This window comes from Bicyclus anynana, chromosome 4 (assembly GCF_947172395.1).
Source record: "Bicyclus anynana chromosome 4, ilBicAnyn1.1, whole genome shotgun sequence".
NCBI lineage: Eukaryota > Metazoa > Arthropoda > Insecta > Lepidoptera > Nymphalidae > Bicyclus > Bicyclus anynana.
The window spans coordinates 8,202,914-8,222,922 of record NC_069086.1 but is presented as its reverse complement, the minus strand read 5'-3'; the positions used below and the strand labels follow the sequence as shown (position 1 = coordinate 8,222,922).

General features: G+C 35.3%; 1 protein-coding gene across 3 annotated transcripts in view; it reads right to left on the bottom strand.

The window, feature by feature from the left end:
- Positions 1–10,256: 10,256 nt before the first annotated feature.
- The window catches only part of LOC112045676 (diuretic hormone 45), an 84,829-nt gene continuing 75,076 nt past the window's right edge, over positions 10,257–20,009 (bottom strand). The window contains exons 5-6 of one of the 3 annotated variants that reach the window (XM_024081960.2): positions 12,215–12,401; positions 10,257–11,398 (exon numbers count right to left, since the gene is read on the bottom strand). In XM_024081960.2, coding sequence (XP_023937728.1) covers positions 11,358–11,398; positions 12,215–12,401 — 228 coding nt within the window. In that variant the 3' untranslated portion in view covers positions 10,257–11,357. Of the gene's footprint in view, positions 11,399–12,214; positions 12,402–14,295; positions 14,683–16,255; positions 16,407–17,819; positions 17,972–20,009 lie in introns of those variants that run through there. The other 2 variants (XM_052881275.1, XM_052881274.1) reach the window with 2 other exon arrangements.

Sequence of the window (20,009 nt, the reverse complement as noted above, 5' to 3'; positions counted from 1 at the left end):
GGGTAAGACTGTAGGAGAAGGGTAGGGTAGGAGTAGGGTAGGGATAGGTAGTGCACATAATTAAGTCAAAGTGAAGCTTGACCCGGTCCACTAGTGTTTATATAGTTATACATAATTAATATCTACAGAGAAATAACACAAATAACACCAATTTATGCACCTACCTAATTAAAATTACATAATAAGGTCAAAAATACAATTTAATTTAATAATATTATATATATTTTTTAACCGACTTCCAAAAAGGAGGAGGTTCTACGTTCGGCTGTATGTATGTTTTTTTTTTTTTTTTATGTATGTCCAGCGATAATTCCGTCAATTATGGACCGATTTTGAAAATTCTTTGTTTGTTTTGAAGGGTTTACTTCCAGGGTGGTCCCATTTTTTTCATGTCAGGATCTGATGATGGCATCCTGGAGAAATTGAGGGGAACTTTCGAAAGTTGTAGAGACGGCTAGTGCGTTTGTTAGTGTTTCCATAAGGTATTTTAAACCACTACAACTTTATGAAGGTTTGGAGTTGGTCTGATGATGGAGCCGAAACAGACGATGGAACTCGTCAAGGATTTACAGCAGTCACCTTTTGTTTGGGCTTGATTAATTTGTATTGATGAGTACTTTGCACCTATATGTGTTGTGACTGTATTAAGGGTCTGGTGATGAAGACGAGGGACAGTGAAGAGAACTCCTCGACGGTTCACAGTAGCTACCTTGTGTTTGGACTTGATAAATTTGTATTGATGAAAACTTTCCACCTAGATGGATTGTGACTGTATTAAGGGTCTGGTGATGAAGACGAGGGACAGTGAAGAGAACTCCTCGACGGTTCACAGTAACTACCTTCTGTTTGGACTTGATAAATTTGTATTGATGAGAACTTTGCACCTATATGTGTTGTGACTGTATTAAGGGTCTGGTGATGAAGACGAGGGACAGTGAAGAGAACTCCTCGACGGTTCACAGTAGCTACCTTGTGTTTGGACTTGATAAATTTGTATTGATGAGAACTTTCCACTTAGACAGGTTGTGACTGTACACACGCAGTAGGTATGCTAACACTAAAAATAAAAAAATAAAAATTTTAATAAAAAAAATTCAACCGACTTCCAACTCTAAAAATAACTTTAACTAAAAAGCAAAAAGTAACATCCTATGTGCTACCTTCTGATCAGTTTGAAGGCGGTGCCAAGCCAGTGTCGTGTTTTAATTAAAGCTGTTTCTTAAAGAACCACATAAATTTTGTAGTTTAAACGTGTTTAATTAAAACATCACTGGCTTGGCACCGGGTTCAAACTGATCAGAAGGTAGCACATAGGATGTTACTTTTTGCTTTTTAGTTAAAGTTATTTTTAGAGTTGGAAGTCGGTTGAATTTTTTTTATTAAAATTTTTATTTAAGGTTTGGATAGGAGTGATGTACCCATGATTGACTCTAAGATACTTTACCAAACATTTTATCTTCAACTGTCTCGCCTACCCCAATCACAATAAACCGATTGATACAACGTGTCGAAGTGAACTAGTGAAGGTAGATATTTGTTTAGATTACCATACAGCCAATTGAGAAAAAGGAAAAAAGGTTTTCTAAAATTCGTTTTTCCCATTCCAATCCTGTTTGATAATAGCAGAGTCTTTGCTCGCTTTATTAACACAAAATAATAAAATTCTATGACCACTTGGTTTTTAGGAACATGATAACAGAGGTTAAAAAAGTTTCTATGATAGTATTTCCACAGTTTTACATTATACTTAAATGCAAAATATAAATTTTTTTAAAAGAATATTTTTAAATATAACTGATATGCCGATTCTTTCATTTTATGCCCATATCGTAAATTCGTGTTTCAAAGTCACACACACTAACTAATATGTACGCATATGTACTTTTAGTCCATATATTTATTTATAACAGAAACAAACATAGCATTCTTTTGAGCTACCGTTGAGTTTCTTGTGGCTCTTCTGAGCAAACCCTACCTACCCAACTAGTCACTACACACACCTGACGTTTCAAAATAGTAAACTAAGCCAAGTGATTTGAATTTACTCACCTCTTATTTGCTTCCATGATGTTGTTTCAAAAGCCGGTGACTTGTAAATTGGGTACGATTTTGTTGTTTCCATATAGATCGACCACATCAGATGTAGTCAGATGATGAAGCCATCGCTAAGCAACGTAACTATTTGATCAATCATCTGCTGAATTTCGTTTAACGATGCGTAAAGTGTAACAATCTATCCACTCCTTATCTCTGGGTTAATTGTGATTTTCAGCGGAATCAACGATAATGAGCCGAACTTTTGTAAAGCACAACTTGACAGTTGTGAAAAACCCTTCCGATACTGAGCCACCTGCATCCAACGAATCCCTGCGATTCGCTAGATGCAGGTGGCTCAGTATCGTGATGTTTGGAAGTCTCTACAACCTATGTCCTGCAGTGGACTATGATGATTATCAACCCATATTCAGCCCACTGCTGAGCTCGAGTCTCCTCTCAAAATGAGAGAGGTTAGGCCAATAGTCCACCACGCTGGCCCAATGCGGATTGGCAGACTTGAGAAAATTCTCTGGTATTCTTATTTATTATGAGTAACTCTGTTCAGTGATATGCAGGTCCGCCCGAGGCCCACCATAGGAAATAATCCTAGCTAGATACGCCAATGGCTGTAGTGTAGGTAGTTAATATACAATAACAATTTCAATATTATATGTAAATTTAAACAAATAAAACTTTTAACGTCTAAAATCTTTATAGGTAGGTATTAAAACAAATAACATTCACTTATTTACCCAAATAGAACTTAAAAAGCGCTAAGAATTCCTTATTACTTTCCCAGTCTCTATTAAACTGTAATTACAAATGGAAGTAAATAAATAAAAACTCATAATACGCCGGTATCAGCGCAACGCAAAGATAATAATGAAACTTCCCGATGTAAGAAATTCAGTTGTACAAAGTCGCCCTTTCACATCAATGAGAAAAGTTTCATAAAGCGAGCTGGAGCTTATAAAAAAAGGTTCAACGCAATGTTTTTAAATGTTCATGTTTTTTGATTAATTTTGTTACCATTGCATAATCAAGAAACATAGATAATACCTGTGTCTTTGTCCGCGTGGAATTCATGGAAACCTATGTGAGGCTATGTGTTAATGCAGAGAAAATCTATTACCATTCCAAATTTCAGCCAAATCGCTTCAGTAGCCGAAGCGCAAAGTAGGAACTAAAATACACTAACACATACACACAAACTTTCGCCTTTATAATATTAGTGTCATTATACTTATGTTTCAATTTGTGTTTCCTCTAAATTCATCATAATAATCACCAACTTTTACGGCGCCCTTCCAGGCCAGTCCTACTTTCATATATGGAGCTTAAACTCACCACACCCAATAGGTACGTGCCAACGACAATAGACAATATTGTTTGTATAGACACCCCGAGGTTTCACTCACGTAGTAGATACTCTGGGTAACGTAGTACTTAGGTATACATAACCTAAATACTACGTTACTTGTGGATAATGCAACTTTGCAGTAGTGAGACTTTAAAATCGGATTAGTAGTGTAGGCAATGATAATTTTACACTATACGGTTACGTCAGAGCATGAGCAGTGATAGCCCAGTGGATATGACCTCTGCCTCCGATTCCGGAGGGTGTGGGTTCGAATCCGGTTCGGGGCATGCACCTCCAACTTTTCAGTTGTGTGCATTTTAAGAAATTAAATATCACGTGTCTCAATCGGTGAAGGAAAACATCGTGAGGAAACCTGCATACCAGAGAATTATCTTCATTCTCTGCGTGTGTGAAGTCTGCCAATCCGCATTGGGCCAGCGTGGTGTACTATTGGCCTAACCCCTCTCATTCTGAGGTCAGCAGTGAGCCGAATATGGGTTGATGACGACGACGACGATAGGTTACGTCCCCACAAAATCACCGCAAAAAGTGATCCGAATTTAGCTACATCACTGAACGTAAATATATTAAATTTTTAAATTTTGTCTCTAATTCCATTATTTAATTATGTATGTATAGTTTTTGCACTTCCTAAACACAACTTGACATTATAGACGATATCTAAGAATTATTAGTTTAAATAACGTTCGTTGTTTAATAAGCGACTAAATGAAATTAAGTCAATTTTCCACATTCGTCCACCTCAGTTTTGACGCGCTAGTGTCCCATCTTTAGTATAAAATATCATTGAGTGTAGGCTTGAAAGCGTAACAAATAAACAAACTGACATTTGCGTTCATTATTGTGTATCAGTTAAGATAGTAAAGTTAAGGTAATAAAGATGTAGAGTTGGAAACAATATTGCAATAACAATTGCCGATTTGTATTGAAATTGCTCCATGTTGCTAAGCAATTTATAGCCGTGTATAGTTAGTACTTCGTTGACAATTATACAGGTATCCTGGCTAAATGTTCGGACAACTGAAGTATCGTCCACAATAAAACCTACCTACGAGTATATTACTTACGTGTTCAAATTAAATGGGGTCGAGTAAATGGGTCGGGTCAGCTTTGTCACAAGATGTGATGTAGTGGGGATCTCTTCATTTTCATATTTCGGCGGTCACCTATGACGTATTTAGATTTGCTAATTGTTTGAGTTATGTCTTACTTGTTGTTGCTTAGGATTTCATTGATCTTAGTTTTCTTTTACGTCATACTTTATCTAATGAAGCAAAAATTAGGTATCATCATCTTTATCAACGGGTCACTGCTGAGCTCGAGTCTTCTCTCAGTACGAGAGGGGTTAGGCCAATAGTCCACCACGCTGGCCCAATGCGGATTGGCAGACTTCACACGCGCAGAGAATTAAGAAAATTCTCTGGTATGCAGGTTTCCTCACGATGTTTTTCCTTCACCGTTTGAGACACATGTTATTTAATTTCTTAAAATGTACACAACTGAAAAGTTGGAGGTGCATGCCCCAGACCGGATTCGAACCCACACCCTCCGGAATCGGAGGTCGTATCCACTGGGCTCAAAGCTTAGGTATACCTAGATATGTTGTACCAAATATTAAATTATACATAAAATACCTGTGAAAACCATGTGAAAATTTTGGATTTTCGGAGATTAAGGTGAACAGGCAGACAGAAAGGTGAGATTGTAGTCAACGGCTAAATGTAAAGAATTAAAAATAGACCAAATAAATAAGCTAAGTACCTACTAATAATAACATGAATAGTTTAACAAACTAAAAACCATGCTTGATACCCTATTATAGTGGTGTATTTCAAATAGCCTGACCGCCAGCTTGAACGTCCGCCATATTGAATTTGTAATGATTTTTCTTAGCTAGTCATCTATTGTCATCAGAACTCAGAGCGTGTGCAAGATTTCATCCTAATCGAAGACTGAAAAGTGGGTCAAATTAAGATTCCAAGAGTTTCTAACATACATATGCGAAGCAAATATACGCGTGTTAAAAAAGTAACGGTCAACACATCAGGTGTCAATAGTTATCACTCGCTTTATGTAAAGGACGCTTAATTGTCGAAAACGTGTCGAGAAGATGTTAATGAAATCATGTGGCTCCCGAAGCGCCGCGCCAAATTAAATCACCTTTAATTATTGCCCCTACAGGTAAAACGAGCCTTCTAACGGAGCATTAGCTTATGCCTTGTGATACTATGTCGCAATGTATTTAACTTGTACGCTTTAATATTCATGTACTTCAATACTTACGTTATAATGTCACATCAATTTCAGTTAAGCGTCTCATAGACCATTCAATATAATAGCGCATTATTGAAGATTGCACAATACAATTTGATGTGTGGATCCACTTAAGAGTGTGCAACATGTAATTTGGTGCTTACAAATGGTTCTGGATCTCAGATTCTGGAAAAGTTAGGAGCCTGATATTAGGGTAAATGATATTTCAAAGTGTTAGCTTCGTTATGACTATACAAAATACATAATTTGTAAAACTTTTTTGCTTTCAATCTCAGGAAAAACAAACTTATTTTCTTAAATTTTTGTTTTGTATAGAAATTTAGGTATATATCTTGAACATGACCATTTTGTTTTTCGTTATGTTGTTTAATTTACTTGCAATTAGGTAAAAATGGTTTTGGCGCTCACGTCATAAAATTTGCGTCGCGCGTCAATCGCTCCGTGCTTTTCACTCACGTGAAAGTCATAATTCGGCGTCTCGTTTGCGCTTCGAATTTTATCCATATCGTTCCGACGCGCTGCGCGCTCTTAAATACTCGTATATTAACCCCTGTACGTTTTTATAAGCGAGGCATTCTTCGAAACCAAGTTTGTATTTTGAATTGCAGGGACAGCACGTCGCTCCATTAGAAAGAAAGATCTTAATTTTTATGTTGTGTTTGATGGCATTACCCATGAAACACATCACATTATCCATTGAATTATAAAATAAGTATATGGCGTCCTCATTTACACGAGAGCACACGAAAAGCGCTCGTGCGAGAATGGGGACGCCATATATTTTGCTCACATTTAACGCTTTTTTAACGTATGTCAAATATAATATGAAGTTAAATGAAGGTCTATTTCCAACGCCCAAAATTGAAAATGCAACAATGCTCGAAAAAAGCGTAGTGTTTTAAAAACGCTGTAGTGTGAGCATAGACTTGAGAATGCATTTGTTGTATTTGAACGATTTTTTATCGTCCATTAAAAAACTCTCGTGCGTATTAGGGTTAACTGTCCACTCAAACAGTAGAGCAGCAGAAGAATGACCTGCGATGTGTGGCATAACTTACACAAAGCTCAGCATTTTGCTACATACCTACTTCCTTTAAAAATGTATGTAGGACCCAATTCGATAGGATTTCCCCACGATAAAATGGCAGGTTAGGCTTAGCAGGTTTTAATCAAAAATCCACCATACCGATCAAAAATACTGCCTAGGGAATTAACCAGATAAATTGAATACCCTGATATTCCTCCTAAATCAGGTCTTTATATTTTACCGGATATTAAACAACCAAGATATGTAAACAAGACGGGCTTTATTTATTTTCTGTACAAAACAAACGTCAAAAATTCTATATATAACAATTTGAATAGGCCTAAATCCCTTATCAAAAAGATTTGCCCAATTGGCGTTACTCAAGATTACACGAACATACATTCGTGAAAATTCCGCTCATGAAAATTGCTTTTCCACTCACAGCCATTTCACTTTTATCACACAAATGACCGAAAGGCGAAATAAATTACGCGTTCAATGAAAATACCGAAAATACTCCAAATTGAGCATCCTTTAATTGGAAGTAACTTACTTAGTAACCCTTTAGGTAAACACAAAATTTAAACATTAAATTGAGTAATGAACTTTACTGTCGATACTTAAGATTTAAGCATCGAGCTTCACGTAAAGTTTAAACACAAGAAAATATAGGTAGCTGTTCCAATGTACGAATTGGTTCGATTTATGTTCGAATTGGTTCGACTATAACATAACTGGAAAACCCATCTCTGTACCTAGTTCAATTTTCCTTTACAAACGAGTTAATAAAACCCGTCACTTCGAATTTTACCGGATGAAGTGTAGGCGAGCGGGTCCTGGGTCGCTTCAGTGTGCAGGAGCTCCGAAAAAGCTAATTACATACCGACAAAGAGAATACTCGATTCGAAAGTTGATTGAGTTCTTTATTACAGCATCCCAATTTGGTGATGACGTCAGGGAACATTGTAGAGCCTCTGTTTAATCGACGACTTGAGCTCGGCGAGTGATAGCGATTGCAAATGACAGCAATTGTAGATTTTATTAACATTCTTCTCCGTTTTCCGTTCTGACGAGTATATCGTTGCGTTGGCTTGAAATTTAAATGTCGCATTTCAATAAACGGTGATTTATGATTGTTAAATTACTGTACGAATGAGGTGTACTTTATCGACTTTATATTCAAATTTTACTTGATATTAACAGCCGCGAGGCGCATTGGGTACTGGGTAGTGACCCTGCTCTCGACATCGACATTCCTCGGCTGTGGTCTCTATCCCACAACTAGAAAATATTTATGTGATAAGCAGTGTTTTCCTGTGTCTGTCTGTCTGTATGATAAAAGTATGTAGGTACCTGCCCATAATGCTGTACGGTTACTTTGGTGTAAGATAATATATAGTGATGTGTGTATTGTATATGTATATTTATTTATTACAAATTCTGGGGAACAGTATGTACCGAAGCCACTTTATGACTCAAATCCTAAGCTTCAAGGTTCGATATCGCCCGTTTGTCTATTGCATACAAACTCATAGCACAATCTTTTCGCTTAGTATACTGGTAATGTCTAAAATAATGGTAAATATTTTTTTTAAAAAAGCTTTATAATACTAGACGAATCCTACTTTTGTTCTCCAGATTCGCCACTGCATTTTGGGTGTTTTTATTGCGTTTGTGGCATGTGGACGTGGATTAGCGTAGGATTAGGTGTGACGGTGTGTACATACGAGTACAAGCTATTGTATTGTTTGATAATTCTGCATGTGAAAATTTAAAAAATATACCACAAGTACAATTGTACAACATACTGGAATTTAGAACAGTGTGTGAAACTTGAGCCGTGATAGCCCAGTGGATATGACCTCTGCCTCCGATTTTGGAGGGTGTGGGTTCGAATCCGATCTGGGGCATGCACCTCCAACTTTTCAGTTGTGTGCATTTTAAGAAATTAAATATCACGTGTCTAAATCGGTGAAGGAAAACATCGTGAGGAAACCTGCATATCAGAGAATTTCTTAATTCTCTGCGTGTGTGAAGTCTGCCAATCCGCATTGGGCCAGTGTGGTGGACTATTGGCCTAACCCCTCTCATTCTGACTGAGGAGACTCGAGCTCAGCAGTGAGTGATATTAAAAGGTTGATTGTTCTTGAAATACGTATATACGAGTGTATCGTAGTTCTCAGAGTAAATAGGTATTCTACTACATAAAGTAATTTCTACATCAGAAATTAATTTGATTTACAGAGACACTTGCTCTTTGTCGCGAACTGAAATAGAGCAAACTTAGTTATTTGTGTTAAAGAGAACCAGTAGGTAGTACCTACATTATCAAAGATACATAAGATCACATAGGCCTCCGTCATTTATGCTAACACAATGGTATACCTACGTCATGAATATTCGTCATGGCATTGTTTGATTAAAGGTTAAAGCTCATATTTATTTAGAGTATTAACATGGAACGGTAAAAAGTTCTTAATATCAAAAAAATAACAGAGGTTAATTTAGAAACCGTAAGTTGACAAATTATTTGTAAATAGCTTAACAAAATTACTGATTTTCAAACCAAATTTTCAAATTGCGTTACATAAGTTACCTTTTTTAAACTTTCAGATGATTTTCACAGATAGGTATATATATGTACGTAGCTTTAAGGCCAATTAAAAACTTCACAGTCACAAATTCATCATACTTTTTTCCAATGACCTATATTGTCCTTTTCTACGTTAATATTATAAAGAGGAAAAGCTCGTGAGGTTGTAAGGGGTAATCTTTGGATTTACTAATTTTTTTCAATAATTCTTTTACCAATTTAAAACCACGTTATTTGTAAGTGTCATATGCTATTTTATTCTTCTCGGACCAAGAAGCGTTTGTAACCCTCGTAACTTTAATTTTAAGTTTTCGACTATTATTACCACCATTGGATTAAATGAATCCTGACCTTTCTTATGTGCTTGTAAACTAAGCCTAATTGAAATAAATGAATTTTGAATTTTATCTTTGTATTCCCACACAGAGTCAGGAACTACGTGGGTGAAACCGCGGGGCATCTGTTAGCATTAAATACATTCTGTATTGCCACTAAATATTGGTGATATGTTGGTACCTTTTGGTAGGTAAGTATATACTCGTAATGTGTCTCGTGTTTAGGGTTGCCAACATTTTTCCAGAAAAATGTAGAATTTTTCAGATTTAGTTTAAAAAAAATATAGTACGCTCAAATAAAATATAGTATTTTATGGAATAAGTTAAAAATCAACATTCATTTTTATAAAACTATGTTTGTAAATAAACATAGTTTTATAAAAATGAATGTTGATTTTCTCGTTGCATTTTCAAGATTTATATTGTTCCTTACCCATTAATCAGTGTTAAAAATATAGTATTTTTGCGTAGTATAATACTTCAACCGTACGTAGACCCGAAATATAGTACAATACTTTATATTATAGTACGGTTGGCAACCCTACTCGTTTTGAACTTTCCTGAAAGGACTCAAAATAAAAATGCTATATAATAATTTAACGTTTTTATTGAACGTAATTCATATTTTAATAATATAGACTATTACAGTTGCCTACTTTAAAAGCTAATAGAGATCATTATATTAACACAATAGTTTACATGTATCAGCTATTCTGTACATATCTATAAGTAACACATAACTGAACATTGTAGGAAGAGCATAGTGAATTTCTTTAGACATATAGGTTAAGTATTTAAAATACAATAGAACTTCTTAACGGTATTAGTTACATTACTTTAGTCATTTGGCACAAATAATATACATTTAACTACTTTAACATTGACCACTCTGAAAAAAATGTATATAGGCCTTTATAAGTGAATACTGAGCTGGTAGTATTCACTTTTTTTTTAATATGGAATTCAAAATGATCATAATTTATGGCAAGTAAGAGGCACAAACTTTAATAAATAAGGTAAATTATAGTCAACCTAAAATATTAACTAATGAAAATGCTATTAATTTACGTACTGAAAGAAGTTTCATCAAATCCTACGATAGTTCCAATTGTTTTATATAGTTAATAGTTTCCAATTGTTTTGTCAAAATTTAAAATTAAAAAAGTATTAAAAATTTTATATTACGAGAAAATAATACTTAAGTGAGCTGGTACCTACATAGTATTATTTTCTTCCAATATAATGTTAAAACTGATTATATTCTGTGACAAGTAAAAGACACAGACCATAAATGAATACTGAGCTGGAAGTATTCACTACTTTTTTTTTAATTAAAATTAAAAAAGATCATGGTGGTACTAGATTTTTAATGAGTAAAAAGGAGGACGGCGAATTTAATTTAATTTATTTAGTACATATTTGAAAAGGTGTCTTGTGGTAAAAATGTAAAGAAAACGTAGTTTTCGCCGATTCTTCCTGCATTCTAGATACTACGAAGTTCATTAAAATTTAGCTAAGCGACAAATTTTGACTACTTGTGTGTTCATGACTGTAAATTAGGGGAGCAAATTATACTGAAATTGGGTACAATGGCGCAATTTTTTGCTGTTTATTTTTTTTTAATTTTGGTTTGGTTTGGTTGTCGCTACGTCTTGCGGTTGATGTCGAGACGAGTTGCGGAGATACAAAACAAAACTTTCTCTTCACTCCTTAGTTGTCGTAGCGGGATGAGACTGGGTTTTCCCAAAAACCTGCACGAACGAATTGGTGATTAATACTAAAGTATTCTGCGTGAATAGAAAAATAAATATAATCCTACTAGTGAGACAGAAAAATGAATTCAACTCAATGATTAAATTAAAAAAAAAACGGAGTGTTCTCCCTTATGAAAATTGTTTTAGCTCTAATGTTTGTACTCGTAACGTAAGGTACCTACAGTACCTCCTACCAAGAATGTTAGTCCTATTTACCTTAACATCTCATCTGAATTAATATTTAAGCCTGGAGGTTTAAATGTTAATTTTAAAAGTACCTTTTATTATTCAATATTAAAGTATCTCGATGACCAAGCTTTGCTCAGTATTTTTTTTGATAAAATTCCCGAAAGTGAAACCTAGTTAATAATACCTAGTAATTCCCAGCTTATTAAATTTCATGCGAGTCGCAAAGCTGAAGTGGCAATGGGCAGGCCACGTAGTTCGAAGAGCCGATGGACGTTGGGGTCCCAAGGTGCTGGAATGGCGACCCCGCACCGGAAAGCGGAGTGTTGGTCGACCCTCCACTAGGTGGGCCGAGGACATCAAGCGGATTGCAAGAAGCTGCTGGATGCTGGCGGCTCGAGACCGTTGTGCTTGGAGGTCCATGCAAGAGGCCTATGTCCAGCAGTATACGTCCATCGGCTGATGAATGATGATGATGTTCATAAAAATCGATTATTCTTCCGAGATTCAGTATTAAATACGTATAAAGAATTGCTCGACTAAAGATATAGGACACGAGTATTTATAAAATAAATAAACAAATTTAAAAAAAAAAAACAAACGCACAAAGCCGAATACTTCACAAACCTCGTTTGCCAACGTTCTGCAAGAAGACCCTGTTGGCGACAGCCTGCCGCTGGCTCGCCTCGCGCATTTGCTTGCGGGCCACCTCCAGCAGCAGTCGTTGGCGGAGCACCTCCATCGGGTTGTTGATGGACAGCGATGGCATCTTGCGCTTCGGTCTCGCGCGCCCTTCGTGGATTTCTCCGTATCTCTGCAATATAATATCATCATCATCATCCATCATTATCATCAACATCATCAGACTATTTTAACAGCTCACTACTAAACTTCGCCTCCTTCTTTATAGAAAAGAGCTTAGACACGGTGCTCTAATGATTGGTGAGCTCAGGGTGATAATTTAAAACCCTACGACCACTGATATTGACCAGGGAAAGCTTAACGTGGGAGAACACTCCCCACCTCCAGGGTGAGAATTTTTACTGAAAAATTCTTGAAAGAATTTAAAGCTCAGTATACACAGCCTGAATCTAAAGTCACATAGGCGGATCACTAGACCAATTAGGCAGTTGGTTAGACTGTCGCTATAATACGGAATTCAGAAATCATCTTCCAATAACGATAATGTTTCTATAATGGCCATCTTCTAACGTCTAACGTTGCAACTGTTACTAAAACCAAAAGGAAGAGATAATTCAAACTAAATCAAAGTTTGTTATTTGTAAACTAATTACCAAGGCTTAGTTTACAAACACTTAAAAAACTATATTTGTCTGTTCACTATCACGAAAAGTAGATAGATGATGTTAATGGATGATATTTATATTTTGGAACTATGAATGTTAAGTTCGATCGACCGTACAGCGCGAAACAGTATGTTTACTTTAATATAGAAAAATAAAACTATAAGTGTGTAACTAGAATAGTAAAAAAAATGCGTTGCATACGTTTCAAATATATCTGTATTCCCTTCTATACTTCTGTATTCTTGTTGAGCACGTCCCATCTTTTATTACACCAATAGGTATTAGATAACGTAAGCATGGAAAATAATACTATTGCAAAATATATTAGCAGGTTTACTTTAGTTATTATTGGATAGACCATTTAAATTATTCTACAGCACGTAGCCAGGTTCATTAACTGGTTGCTAACAAAACGCAAATCTTTGTCTGTCTCACTATACAATGTTTGCTTAGTTACAGTATTCCACCGTGCATGATATTTGCACTGTCCCAGTGTATCTAACCAATTTCAAATTCCTCTTTTACCACCGACATAAAAACACTTCGCTAAACTCAAATATGTTAATGCGATTCATATATAACTAGAATGTTAATTTTATTTGGTGTAAACCGCATATTAGAGGTTTGAGAGCGTCCGTATAATTGGCTTTTGGAATCGATATAGCTAATTAAGTGAAGATTGTGGAGTGGGTGTGTTTTATATTACGTATAAGGGTTACCGTTTGGAAGCCTAACAGGAGCAAAACGGTATTTCGGAAAATTAATCACGCAAAATAATCCCGTCAGAAATAGTATGTCCCGAAAAAATAATCTTATATTTTCTCTTGTTATTTCACACACATTTTATAAAGTGTATAATTTTTTTTAATATTGTAAAATTGGCTTATCGATGGCAACATTTCATGGAAATAGTAGATCCGTTAATTAGTAAATATTATGATGATTGTTTATTAAATTACGTTGACTTTCACGCTAAACACCTCGAGCTAATTAATTGAAAACGGTTTGTTTGTTCTTCACAAAGTTGTACGTATTCAAATATGCTACGTATGAATATAATACCACATTCAAATATATTTTAATACTAACATATATTTTGTTTAATATAACTCGATATACATCGTAAAGTATGATTCTTTAGAATTTTTGCATTAAGAATATTGAATGGGTATAATCAAAATTTTCATAATTCAATTTGTCAACATCAAACAGAAATATATCACTGATAAGTCATTCATTCAAACTTCAGGAGATAAAACATTCAATACTGGGATTAAACTTATTAATTTATTTTATTCAGTTTAAATGAGAGTTTTATTCATTAATTAATATTGATAGGATAATGGGAACTTACGTAAATGAAACTAAATTTAAATTTAAAACATTTATTGAGATATCGAAAAGCTTATAATGACTTATAATTTGGTAAATAAAAAAATAATAACAATGAAATAGTAAAACCTGATTCTACATTATAAGTAACAATAATAACTATACTACGATCAACTAGTCTACATCTTATACTAGATTAAAGTTAGACTACAAGAAAACATCGAAAAATATTGAGTTGCTCTTGAGTTTAAAGGGCCACTTGACAACGATAAGAGGCAAAAATAAATTGGGTATACAAGTACAAAATAACATAACAAGTTTTCGAATTATTATACATATCGACGATCTACATTCGCTTGAAGAATATTAGCATTTAGAAGACATACTCGTATCAGAGGATAACGAAATATTGGTTTCAGTACCTAACCACGTCGACGCTCGGACTCCAGGCAGAACCTGCAATTTATTGAAAATGTGTTATTTGTCATATTCGTAATTTTGACTGTTGATTAAGAGACTGCATATCAAAAAAGTACATTTAATGTCGCCGCACACGGGCCACACACGACAGCCAATAACGCCGCTACAAGAAGCAAGAATGGGCCACAAAAATATCTGAAGCGCGCGACAGCCACTAGTGGTCGGTTGTCGACACTTGTGGTCGGTGGCTGCTACTTTTTGTGTCAGCGTTTAGTGGCCGGTGCAGGCCACAAGAACCGAGTAGCGACGATTATAGCGTGTGGCGGCCACCGGCGTCAACCATGTGCGGCGAGTCTGTATAAAATGTATGAAAACTACAGAAAATATGCCGATAGCGGCGTTTTGTGGCTTAGGCCGGTGGCCCGTGCGCGGGAGCCCTAAGGCCCGGCCGCTCAGAGATTGCGTTTCTTACCACTAGCGTTATGTATTTTAAAATGCAAGGATAGATAAACGCGTGTGTTACATGGATAGTCGGAATTATTTGAATTATATAATAAGTTTTTTTAGTTAAAAAAATTAGTTATGCAGTTCGGCTCCTTAAAGTGGACTTGTCAACACCTTGAAGTTATGGGAGCAGCCTGTATTCACTGATGGTTGGGACGGAGTGGTTACATATCAAAAAGTATTTGATACAGCTAGAGACATGTACTGTGTCGTTGGTCATAGTAACATGTTTCGGATCACCGGGTCCTGGGCTCAACTCCTGGGTCACAATTTTGAGAATTACTTTTGAAATCTAAGCTCTGTTTAATGTATAAGTATTTTATTATAATTTTGATGCAAAATTCATATAATTAAATTGATTATGAGTGACGGCCCGCATTCCCTTTGAATAAAGGTCAGGCCCATCAAGATTAACATATTATATGATATATATACACAATTGTGACAATATTCAGCGATAAAACTTTCTATTAAGTCTTCAAACATTTGTATATTTCAGTGTTTGTCTTTGTACATTTTTATTTTAATCATTATCTCTTCACTTGATTTACATTTTACAATTTATTGAAATTCAAGATTAATCGATCGTGCAAACCCTTTAAATCACCAAATTTGAAGAGCTTTGAAGAGGCATATTTTGGTGCTTAATTCTATGTACCTAATGAATTTAATGAGGCTTTCACATTTGGATTTGCCAGATATTTTAATATTGAAAGTGTGTCTCTATATGAGTTTGTTTGTTGATAAACATTCCACATCGAGCTTAGATTCATTAAAGCTAGTTTTAAATACGTGCGTCATGCAATTTTTAAACGACTTCAAAATAGGAGGAGGTTCTCAATTCCAGGCGTTTTTTTTATGTTTGTTACCTCATAACTTCGTCCTATATTAAACCAATTTTAAAAATTCTTTTTTTGTGTGTAAGAGTATACTTCCATGTAGGTCCTATCTAATTTTCGAACGAAAATCGGTTGAGTAATATTGTATTAAAATCAAAATAACTGAAATACATCTCTGAAGTCGGTTCCATTTTTAACTTCAAAAAAGGAGGAGGTTCTCAATTCGAGTCTAGGTTTTTTTTAATGTTAAATTCTTATGTACGCACCTCTTTTACCAATGTCGTTCAGGTAGTTTCTGTTAGCCGCCGCGCGGAAGGCCTGCATCTTTCGCTCGTTCTCTAGACTCAGCTTCTGTCGCAGCACAGACATCGGCATGTCGATGGACAGGGAGGGCATGCGCCGCTTGAAGCGCTCATCCTTCGTCCCATACATTCACCGGTTAGTTATGTATACACGTATGTTAGCAATGGCGTAGCTATCCAGGGCCCTCAAGCTCAGGTGCCCCTCGAATCAATACCAATACACGTATGTTAGCAATGGCGTAGCTATCCAGGGGCTAGGCGGTGCAAGGCCCAAAACCCTCAAGCTCAGGGTTCCCTTGAATCCCTACCAGAAGATCGCGATCGAACTGTACTTCGAAAACGAAAAAGAGCTGATGATAAAGTAACTTAGCATTTATATGTATTTGTATATATTTAATATTTTTACTTGATAAGAACCTAACCTAACCTAACCAATGTAGATAGTGTGGGTTTTTCATTTGCACCATGGCCCTTGGTTACCTAGGTACGCCTATGTATGTTAGCCACAAGTTTAATTACAAAAAACGTGAGTGTCTCGGGACGCTTGACAGAAGTGATAACTTAAACCTGCTGCCGTATGCATGAGAGAAAAGGAAGCTAGACAGAGTAACGCCGTTACGTTACGAAAAGGTTTACCGTTACATAATTTGTTCCCAAACAATGTTTGCCATATCGGTTTTTTAATATGAAATGCAAATGCAATTAACCTTTTTATATTTGCTATACATCTTAAATTTGCTATATATTCCCGTTCCTTTCCAATTAGTCGGAAAGACTGTGTCAGGAGTCAGGAGTGGTTATCAGGCTACCAGTGGCGAAGGATGGAATTTAAATGAAGGTAAGCCATCCCATAGAAAAGGCGTTCACATTGCGTGATACAAACTTTGGTTTATCATATATTTAGATACAGTACAACAATGAATATGCATGAATTTTTTAAAGGTATCGTCCCCGTCGGGCATCGGCTTGCATGAACTCTTCGCCGCTGGTATCGACAGCAATAGCTCAGCGAGAATCACCCTTCCGCTTTACACCAAAGCTTATAAGAGGTTTTATAATAATGATATTTATTTCCAGGTAAAAAAAAGTATAAAACATACAAAAAAATATTCGAAACAAGTTATCTCGATTATTTCATATTGCAATTAAGATATCATCTGTTTTGGTGAAAACAAATAATGTTTTATCTTTCTTTGTTAACTATATTTTTGAACATACAATATTTGTATTTTCCTTCAACTAAGCGGATAGCTGGACGACAGTAATCCGACAAGCAAGGGAATGGAACTTACTCTTTTGAGTTTATCGTTAAATCATTATTTGTATTATATACTTGATAAATATTACATAAATTTATTTAATGAATATGTGATGAAATCTCTTGTTAAAAATTTAGTTGTAGAAGAATTTGATTGGTAAGATACTATTGCAAAAATGAAATTAATAAAACAATGTCATTTAATTTTAAATGGTTTTATTTTAAATATTCAAAACTTTGTTTCGTACAAGATTAAATACAATTAATATAACATGATAATTAGTCAATAATTAACAATAACAATATTAATAGATTTACTAAAATAATTATAATTTATTAATCAATTGCAGGACGGTAAAGATTGGTTCATTTCAACGTTAAAGATTAGTTCTTGAATATGCATTGTTCACTGCTCCAAGGATCTACGAAAAGAAACATTACATTAATCTCTAACTCCATATATGGCGTTTTATAAAACAATAAGTACGGATCTTGAATGAAACTATCTACTGTTTATTATTGTCCATAATTGCAACCCTCACAGCGTATGGTTTTTAAACTAGAGAAAATGCAAGATGTAAGTATATAATGTAGAAAGGATCACACTTTCACACAAGCGCATATTTTTTATTTAATGGCAAATTAGCCATTGACTGCGATCACACCTGCCATTTGATGAATGTCAATTAACGAGATGTTTACATGTTTGTTTACAAGTTTATTATAACCATAGGTATCTATATACTACCTATGACGGTTTCTATAATGGTTCGAAGAGTCCTGGGAGAATTGCAATCATGTATTCGATTTAAGAAACTTATTTAAATAGCAATATGACATTCTCAGCTCTATTAGGTATAGAGAACCCGCAAGAGCCAGACATACTTCATATTTTTATAAACGCTGTGAGATTTACAGCGCGTCATCATTAACAAACAATATTCGGCTCATTATTGAGCACGAGTCTCTCAGAATGCGAGGGGTTAGGCCTTTGTCCACCACGCTAGCCAAAAGCGGATTGGCAGACTTCAAACACGTAGAGAATTTTAAAATTCTCAGGTATGCAGGTTTCCTCACGATGTTTTTCCTTCACCGTTTGAAACATTAATATTTAATTAATTAATTAATTTAATTAATATTTAATTTCTTAAAATGCACAAAACTAAAAAGTCGCCGGTGGATGCCCCGGACCGGATTCGAACCTACGCCCTCCGAATCGAAGGCAGAGGCTATCACGTCTGACGTTACAGCGCATGCTACCTTCCAAGGCCACCACAGTTCAAACATATGGAAGAGGCAAAGCTCGAAAATTTTCAGCCTTCATTAAAATTAAAAATTTTGAAAACCCCCGATGGCTATATAATGAACTACAATAACGACTATAAGCCAGAATTATGAAAACTGGATCAAAAAAAAATTATTTACTAACTATAATATCGTTTTTAAGTTAAGTTGTTGCAATAGATGTTTTTTTCGCACTGTATTTTAAAGACATTCGGGTACTCGTCCCTCTTTCACACCCCCCATAACTTTTTAACGGCTCAACCGATTTTCATCAAATATGTCTAAGATCACTTGCACATAAGTCACCCTTAATGCAAAAAAATACTAGATTAAAATTGCTTCACCCGTTCGTGAGTTATGATGCCACAGATAGACACGTCAAACTTATAACACCCCTCTTTTTGCGTCGGTTAATAAAATGAAGTATGTCTGACTATTACGGGCCTCCTCCTCCTCCTAGTCTCCTAGTCCATAATGTTAAAAGTACGATATAATAGCATAATGCTCCAGAGACACGTATTTGTTAATAGAAAAAGTTATATAATGTTCGTTCACGTTTTATGCATATTGTATTCAACAACAAAATGTATTCAGATAAGTTGCATCTACCACGTGAAATATTGAGATAAAGTTTGTCCAACTTTGTCAGACAGAGAGAGTGCGACAGAGTTTAAAATGAGCTCGCAATGTAGATGCATATTAGGTAAAACCAGTGGCGGATTTACCCAAAGGCCCAGGCCCGGGCTTAGGGCGACCGGATGTTAGGTCATTCGTGACAAAAAAGTGGGAATAAGTAATGAAAATAACCAAATTTCACCAATTACAATAATTTTAAATGTTTTATTCAAATGAGCAATTATCCCCAAAATCTCGGAAAACATTATATAATCGGATAATTTTGATAAAAATCATAAAATAAAATCTTTGACTAGTCATTGCGTGTGCAACACAATTGTATTATATATGATAGATGCTGAAAGAGCTGGTATTTTGAGGCCTAGGGCAGCCAAGTTCACAAACCCGCCGCTGGGTAAAACAAAACTATCTTGTTAATTGTAAAATATATTCTCAATACGCACCGATTAAGTAAATATACTAACTATTTTGTAACTATCTTAAAAGAACTAACTAAATATGCTGTGTAACTTATGGTCCTCGAGCCAGGAACAGTCGGAT